General features: G+C 37.9%; 1 protein-coding gene across 1 annotated transcript in view; it reads right to left on the bottom strand.

The window, feature by feature from the left end:
• Positions 1-3,754: 3,754 nt before the first annotated feature.
• EPB41L4A (erythrocyte membrane protein band 4.1 like 4A) overlaps positions 3,755-9,112 on the bottom strand; it is a gene marked incomplete at its 3' end in the record, with an annotated part of 159,744 nt that continues 154,386 nt past the window's right edge. The window contains exons 5-6 of the mRNA XM_081231101.1: positions 5,067-5,164; positions 3,755-3,879 (exon numbers count right to left, since the gene is read on the bottom strand). Coding sequence (XP_081087227.1) covers positions 3,755-3,879; positions 5,067-5,164 — 223 coding nt within the window. The remainder of the gene's footprint in view (positions 3,880-5,066; positions 5,165-9,112) is intronic.

Genomic DNA, 9,112 nt, shown 5'->3' with positions numbered 1-9,112 from the left:
AGATTAATGTGGCTAGAAGAAAAAAAAAATTACTCCACAAAGTTTTAGAAGTATTTTTAAAGGACAGTAGTATGGAGCATTTAATGGTTTAATGAGATTAGACTGTAATTTATCAGGGAGCTACTACTTCTCCCAAATATGTAACTTTTATTGCCATATTAACAGTATAACCAGGGATGCTTCTAATTCTTTACAAATAATATGAGATGATTTGTTTTAGCAAACTCTGATGAGCAAAAGACATATTACAAAATGAAAACATCAATGAGCTGTTTGCATTACAGTAAGTCTTATCAGGGTTTCTTAAAAACTGAGTTCCAAAAAAAACCCAACTGAGTTCCATAATCCAAATGACAAACATTCAATCTACGTATAATCTTTAGCAATTCACTTCGTGTAAAGAATAAGACACCTGGTCCATTTTCTCAAATAATCAGATTTGTCTATTGGTAACTAAACTCTCATAAAATCAAAGACAATGACATTCCAATCTCACTGGTGTAGAATAACCAGTTGGTAACCTTAGAGAAGTGGCTCAAAGTTGAAGACCTGGATCCTGAACACTCAGTACAGATTCAGTGTAAGTGCCCACTGATCATATTCCGAAAGTTTTCATCAGCCACTGAAGAAAAACTGCAAAAATTCTCCTATTTATGCAGTGGCAATAACTACAGTAGGCAGTAACCCTAATATTGACAGAACCTGCATATCCAACATAGAACCACCAACAGTTACACATATACTGTTGCCTAAAGTCTACTTTAGCAGGCAGGTGATTTTATGAATGTTTTTCAGCCATAAAATCTATTTTTTGGAAAATCCTCCTGTTTTCTGTCTAATATAATCAATTATAGACCAATTTAAAACTGTTTTGATGTTTAGCTAAGCCCTCTGGAGCTGTTATCCAGGTTGTGTTTTCAAGCCCAGTTAATTGTTTTTCTACACATGGAAATATAATCACAGACCTTTATGCAAAACTCATTAGGCTTTAATCCACGCAAGAGATTCTTTGTGTTCAAAAACACAGATGAAGAAGTATCATCTGCTCGCTAAACAACAGGACTGCTGCTTTCCTTTGGGAGTTCCAGTGACTTTTTAAGAAAATGTCATCAGCTTAAAATACTTTGTGTTAATTAAATGTTACTCACATAGACAGGATGGAGGTCAACACCGTACATCTCCAGGGATTTAGCAGTCCTCAAGTAATTCAGCTCTGCTTCAGAAGGAGCCTGACCCCTACGCCCAGCATAAAAACAAAGAGCCTTACTTTACTGATAGCTACTATGCTCACAGGGAACAGAAGCCATTTTCACTGTATTCACTGGAAAAATAAATAATCCTTTGTGCTAATGCAAACATAAGCCTTTGTATTTCAAGAAGACTCTTGCCTTCGTGGTGACAAAATTTTAATACTCTTGAGGTGATACTTGTAAGTTAATTTCATTTACCAAATCTAGTTTTGCTCATTATAGCTGATCCCAGTAGCCCCACATATATTAAAAAGTCTCAGTTTCAGAAACCCCCAAAGAGATTACTGAGCATATAAGCACTCAAATTAAAAAGCATACCCTTTACAGACAGTAAAACGTCTCTGTGTACCGGCAGCTCTCCACCGGGAGGCAAACGAAGGAGAGCAGTGTTGGAGGGAAAAAGAGAATGGGGCCCTCACCACCCAACCGGGGCTCATCAGCATCTCCTGAGCACATGTGTAGTCCTTTAGAAATTGTCAAAGTACTTGTCACTTTCTTAATACAAAGTATAAAAATCTTCCCAAAATCTTAATTGGTGACAATATACAGAAAATAGCATTCATTCCTAAAGAGGGTAAGCATCTGCCAGGAATCTCCATGGATGACTGGAACTCTGTGTGTGTGTGTGCGCACGCCCGCGTGCGTGTGCGTGTGTGTGTGTGTGTGTGTGTATGAGAGAGAGAGAGAGAGAGAGAGATTTTTAATGGTTAACAAAAGGAGTCACAAATTTTTAAAAATTAAGAAATCCTGCTTCGATGCAATCCCATGTTTCAGCCATGGTACTTTGGAAAGCCCAGCAATATAATACTTTTGAAATCTACAAAGAAGAATGTTTACCACAAATTAGATACAAGAAAGCTACCAAACCTTGATCAAGCTTTAGTCTTTTAGAAATAAGAGTCACGCTGTCAACACCATGCCATAAAACAGATAAGGTCCTTTATCAAAGCTCCTGATAATTTCAAAACATAAGTGTACTTGGAAACTCCTAGCAGAATCAGTATTCTCAGAATGTGCCAAAGACGGTGCCCTTCATAATGTTATAACAGGTACTCTCTTAGCACCCACTTCAGTGAAACCTTAAAATGAAGGACTCTAGAACCAGGCTGGAGAGCATTCTGGGGCATGTTAATACAAGGTGGAAAGCCTAGTTTCTCTGATTGCAATTCAGCAACTGACTTCTGGTGCTACTCACTGAAACAGATCCTTTAGGCAAACATTTTTTGTTGACCAGATTAATTCTACACTTTTTTTCACCTTAACTGTAATACATCTGAAAGAAACTAAGCAAATTCAAAGGGGAATGTTACATAAGAGGCAATAAAGCAAAGTTAATCAGTATAGAGGATTTAACCAAAATAACTATAATTAAATTATAACTTCAATGCTGCAGGCCATTAATTAAAAATCCTACTAGTGGAGTGTGTTTATGTCTCAGAAGCGCATGTGGTGTTAACATAATACCCCTTGAGGCTCCACAATGGCATCATGATCTCCAGATTCATTGCTAGAGACTGAACAGGGCTTTGCTTGTAACTGTGAAGAACTTACATACTTAAGACAGAGCAAATCCAGAATACATTAAGGCTTTTGTGGTAATAACATATATTTATAGTTTAAAAAAAATAAATTTCACAAGGTACTGGTGACTGAAAAAAATAGAAGATTGCAAAATACAGTATGTACAGAATGATTTCATTGTAAAATCATACATACATAAATCTATATAAAATAAATTTTCTCTATGGGAAATCATGCATAGAGAGAGGTCTGAAAGGCCATTAACTAAAAATATGTTGACTTTAGGTACTGGGATTTACTCTCTCTTCTTCACTTTTTTTTTTCCTTTATACTTTTTAAACTGTTTGGGTTTCCTATGTGCATTTTAGTGTTATAAGCAGTAAAAAAAAAAAAAAAAAACTTTGAAAAGAAAAAATGTTCAAGGCACAGATGAAGAATTTGTTAAGAAACTTTTCTTAAGCCTGACAATAGCATAAAATGATGGTTGATGGGCGATGTGACGTAAAGTGGGATTCTTTTTCTTCCAGCTTTATTGAGATATAATTGACATATTATATAAGTTAAAGGTGTACAACATGTTGATTTGATACATTTATATACTGCAAAATGATCACCACTATAGCATAGCTAACACCTCCATCTCGTTACATAATGACCATTTCTTTTTTGTTGTGATAACATTTGAGATCTACTCTCTTAGCAACTTTCAAGTGTATGGATAGACCTTGAGGGCATAATGCTAAGTGAAGTAAGACAGATAAAGACAAATTCTTGTATAATACCACCTGTATGTGGAATCTAAAAAAGCCAAGCTCATAAAAACAGAGACTAGAAGGGTGGTTACCAGGGCCTGGGTGGGTAGGGAATGGGGCGGTGCGGGAAATGGAGAGATGTTGGTCAAAAAATATAAACTTCTAGTTTCAAGATGAAGTTCTGGGGCTCTAATGTACAACATGTTGATTATTGTTAATAAAATGTGAATCTTACATTAGAGTTTTATGAATCCTTTCTATAGCTTCTTCAAGTTCTTCCTTCTGATCAGGAACAAACCGGTACTCTGACACATACCCCGCAGTATGCTTATACGGATCATAATCTCCAAGTTCCGCTAAAAAAGAAAGAAACTAATTTTTTTCCATTTTAGGAAAATATTCCTAAAAATACAGGAATAAAAGTTTTCTTCTCATGCTTAAACATTTTCTTCAAATGCTTTATTAATAAATTTATATAAGATAATAACTAATTTTAGTTTAAAACAACTCTGATGAGAATATAAAGATAGTATAAACAAAATCTTATCTTAAAAAGATAAAACTTTTGCTTTCTGCAAGACTATGATTATCATTTTCATTTAAGTTATTCTTACCAGTTTATATGAAGTAAAAGGTTGTGAACAGAATTTAAAGTACATATAATGGAAATGCTTGAGGTGAAAAACAACCATATCCTCTCTCAGACAATGACACCAAGAGATAAATCATGTGGTTCAAAACATATTTGCCCCACATAATGGTCATGGAAATATAATACAATGCTGCACATAACCCCATTACAGTTTACACAAAGAAACTAAATGAAACCAGAGAGCTCACTATGTTATGCTTATAAAAATTCTCCCTACATTAATCCACCTTCCAAACCCAACCAGTTCCCCAGTTCATTTACGCAACACTTTTTCTAGAATATTTTTTCTAAACTATTTCTGGTCTGCAAGAATCACACCGGCAAGGAACATGCTGTCTCAACACCCCCATACCCTGCTTGATTCTTAGAAGGGGCTCAGTAAATATAAGTGGAAACAGCCTCAGCTTTAGCCTCCAAAATGACAGTGCAACCTGGAGCTGCCCCCATGGCCACCATATTGATGGCAAGAGCTGATGGACAATGGGTGCAGACTGTGGGCCACACTCTAAACTGGCAATGGCACCTGCCCACGTGGGGTCATCACAACAGCCGCTTGGAAGCAGTGGGATCTCTGAGGCAGAGTGGCTCAGAGGGATCAATCAACTCAGGAGGAATGTAGAATAGAACAAATTTTCAGACCTTCCATGGAATCAAGAATCAGTGCTACTCCTGTGACTACAACTCCATGTAACCTACTACAAGGGATATGTAACCGGCTTCACTTTTACCCCTTCTGAAGGCACACTGATTAAAACTTGAATTCTGACTAAATTCAATTTCTTTTTAGCAAAATGTCATTTGATAAGAAGAACTTTATAAACTTGCTTAAAAAGAAAAATTCAAACATTCTTCTCAAGAGCTCTGAAGCAAATTTGCTTAAGTGGAACCTACACTGGATGGCATATGCTCCCAGCTGAGCAGCAGTGTTGACGGGGCAGGGCAGCCGGCCCTGAAGGACATCTTGCTTCACCTGCAAGAAAAACTGATATCTAAAAGAGAAACAGAAAAGAGAGATTAATGATATCTTCCACTACCCTGACCTGTAGTTTCAGACCCTGAAACCCATCACCTTTAACGAAAATAAAGCCATTTTCTGCTCTTTTGTGAGGGGGCCGTTGCGTGAACAGGGACTATTTACACACACTGCAGAGGCGATCAGGATAGTGGCTAAAGAGTGTAGGCTCTCAAGTTAAACCAACTGGATTGCATCCCAGCTCCAGGACTCACGAGCTCTTGGCCTTGGGCAGCTGCTTCACATAACAGCCAGGCTCTTCAAGGGTAAAAGTGAGACCATGAAGTATCTACACCTCATCAGGTTGACGTGGAGATTTCATACAAGCTAGTCTCACGATTCTCATCACTGCCACTGCCACTAACACTACAACATGTTCTCACTGGGATGAACAAATTACAAGGACCCAGACAATATGCTATGTGTTATCAGGGTCTAAAATCATGGATACAGGACAGAAAGGTCATTATAATGTAATTCCATCAATCCTCCCACTTATTAAGATGCTGCCCATTATCTGTGGCTTTGTTCATTCCATCTGCTAGAAGAAAACCTTGTATAATAATAGTACTACCAGCTTCCCTGGTGGTGCAGTGGTTAAGAATCTGCCTGCCAATGCAGGGGACGTGGGTTTGAGCCCTGGTCCGGGAGGATCCCACATGCCATGAAGCAAATAAGCCTGTGTGCCACAACTACTGAGCCTGTGTGCCACAACTACTGAAGCCTGCGTGCTACAACTACTGAAGCCCGCGCACCTACAGCCTGTGCTCTGCAACAAGAGAAGTCACCGCAATGAGAAGCCCGCACACAGCAACGAAGAGTAGCCTCCACTCACCACTACTAGAGAAAGCCCTCGCACAGTAACAAAGACCCAACACAGCCGCCATAAATAAATAAATGAACGAATGAATGAATAAATAAATAAATAAATAACAGTGCTACCCGTTGTTCTAAACATTGTAAATATAGTAACTCATTCCAAGTATTTTACAGACAATAACTTATTTAAGACTTTAAAATGAGGTTAGCACTATTATTATCTCTTTTGCAGATGAAGAAGCTAACAGACACAAAGAGATAAAAAAATTTGTCCACGATCTCGCAACTAGTTAAGTAGCATATCTAGAACTGGAACCCAGACAATGTGACCCTAGCACTCTCTTAATCAGGAAGTTATGCAACCTTAGCTAGCTTTCCCCCTACCCCTCCCATTCAGCCTTTCTGCCAGTGGGTGAAAGAGGTTTATGAACAAATACAATGAACCATCCATGCCATCCTCAGCCATCATCACTTATTCTCTCTCTCTCTCTCTCTCACACACTCACACACACACACACACACACACACAGACACCAGGCTGTCTTTTGTGATTTCTCTTTCTTTGCAAGGTGACGCTTGCTGTCATTGGGAATGGCAGGAAAAAAGCATAGGAAATTAATTATAAAAATCAGCTGTGGTAAGTTTTTCTTCACCCAAGGCTCACAACCAAAGTTCTTAGTGAATTTTAGATGCTACTCTGATTATTTCTGGAAGACTGATAAATCAACTTTGTACCCACAGGCTTAAGTGAAAATCTGCCTAACACCTTGTGTTTCCCCACTACTCATTTAGTAAATGTCACCACGGTTCTCCAGACACATAAGCAAGGGAAACCCAGGACAACATGTAACCCCTGGCACCCACGTTCAATCACTAAACCTGTTTTTTGGAGTCTATACACTTTCTTCCATCTCCTAGTCCAGGTCACTAACCACTGGGTTTCTAAAACCTTCACTACCCTTGCCACTAGTCATACTTATCTCTCTTGCAAATGACCCTTCCAAGAGGTAACTAGGATAATGTCACTCCCTGGATTTAAAAACAAACAAAACTTAAGACACTTCCCTTTGCCTTTAGGACAAAGTTCAAGATCCCTAAGATAGCTTACAAGACTTGCTTATTTCTTGAGCCAAATCTCTTGCCATTACCAATGGCTAACCCCACTCCTTAAGTTGCGTTCACTTTCCCAGCCCTACTAACTACTTTCTGTTCCCTGAATGCTCATCTTAGATATCAAATCCACTTTGTTATAATCATCTGGGTTCCTCTTGAAGAGGAGAAAAGCAGAGTAAAGTGACATTAGCAGAACTGAAATGCAAAAATATAGAGACATTTCCCCAGAATTACTACTGCTTGCTGGAAACTTGTGTTTAGATTCACTCCCTTCCTCTATTGTTAACTTGGAATCTCTTTTCCTAAAGTGTATTTTTTTGAGTAAGTAAGTCACAGAGGCATATTTGTCTTGCTCCATTAAGACTTTCATAACATTTGACTGAATAGTAAAATCTTTTGCCAAATAAAGAAACTGAGGGACCTAATCCCATAAGACTTTGCTTCAGAGAGAAAGGGAAAGAGAACCAAGGAGATGATTTCTCCTTGCTTTTACAAAGACAGAGCTGAAACAGAGAAAGACAAGCCTGTACAAAGAAAAAGGAACCAGACCTCACTGGTGACTGTATTCCCAGTACCTAGGGTTTAGCACACAGTAACTGCTCAGTAAATAGCTGTTGACTTGATGACAGATATATGAATGAACAGATAGAGAGATGAAAATGGAAAAAAATGAACATTCTTAGTTGTCTCTGAGAAATTCACGAAGAAAAAAAAGGACATCTGTTCAAACTTCCGTGGGTAGGTAGCCTGCCTTTTAAAGATACTAGAGATCTTTAAGTCATTCCATTAAAAAAAATAATCCACTAAAATCAAAGAAGACAAGTAAACTATTTTTAATTAATAATTTTATTAATTTTTATCACAGTAAGCATCATATTAGTTTTGTATAAGACAAATCTATGATACAGTAAAATCATATTTTTATATGCTGAACATTTTATCTTATCTCAGGGCTTGTTTTTAACTATATATAACTTATTTTGTCCATTTATGGGACCTAGACTACAATTTTTTATTTAAATTACAGATTTAGAGCTCCTGAGTCTTTCCTTCTACATCATTCTGATTAAGGCTATGATTGCATGTGTGAGTCCTTGTTTATCTCTGGTTTTAACCCGACAAATCCCAGTTTGCCTAGGACAGTTCTAACTTAAGTCTGTTACACATTCCCCATTATTAATAACTCTCTTCATCATTCTCCCAAGTGTTAGGGTTTGAACAATAAACTATATTGTAACCCTAGTTACGCTGTACCCACATTGGGGAAAAGAAAATGTTGATTTAACAGGATCCTCTTAATAAGGAAGCTTTCCAGAACACACTCCGGTACAAAGCAGAGGCCGCATTACTGGCTGTCTTTGTATGTAAATTACCATACTGGTGTACATGCACTGTGGCCCAAACTAGATTATGAGCCCTGGGGGAGAAGCCCTCCATCTTGCACCCCATCCTCCCTCATCACAACAGTACAACCAGTACAACACAAGAGAAGGGCCTGAAATACTGGCCTCACCATTTTGTGTTTATGTGATGTTCAGAGAATAGAGCTGAATTAACACCCAGGATATACAAGCTGCTAAGGACGACAGACAATTTAGCAAGTGTCAGAGATGAGAAGAACAGGCAAAGGAGATTTGCTTAAAGAAGAGATGCTCCCACTACTGGGCATATACCCTGAGAAAACCATAATTCAAAAAGAGTCATGTACCAAAATGTTCACTGCAGCTCTATTTACAATAGCCCGGAGATGGAAACAACCTAAGTGTTCATCATCGGATGAATGGATAAAGAAGATGTGGCATATATATACAATGGAATATTACTCAGCCATAAAGAGAAACAAAATTGAGCTATTTGTAATGAGGTGGATAGACCTAGAGTCTGTCATACAGAGTGAAGTAAGTCAGAAAGAGAAAGATAAATACCGTATGCTAATACATATATATGGAATTTAAGGAAAAAAATGTCATGAAGAACCTAGGGGAGCGCGCTA

The sequence above is a fragment of the Mesoplodon bidens genome (assembly GCF_964165515.1).
Source record: "Mesoplodon bidens genome assembly, chromosome: 4".
Taxonomy (NCBI): domain Eukaryota; kingdom Metazoa; phylum Chordata; class Mammalia; order Artiodactyla; family Ziphiidae; genus Mesoplodon; species Mesoplodon bidens.
Note: the sequence above shows the minus strand (reverse complement) of the source record. Positions and strands in the feature narration are given on the sequence as shown.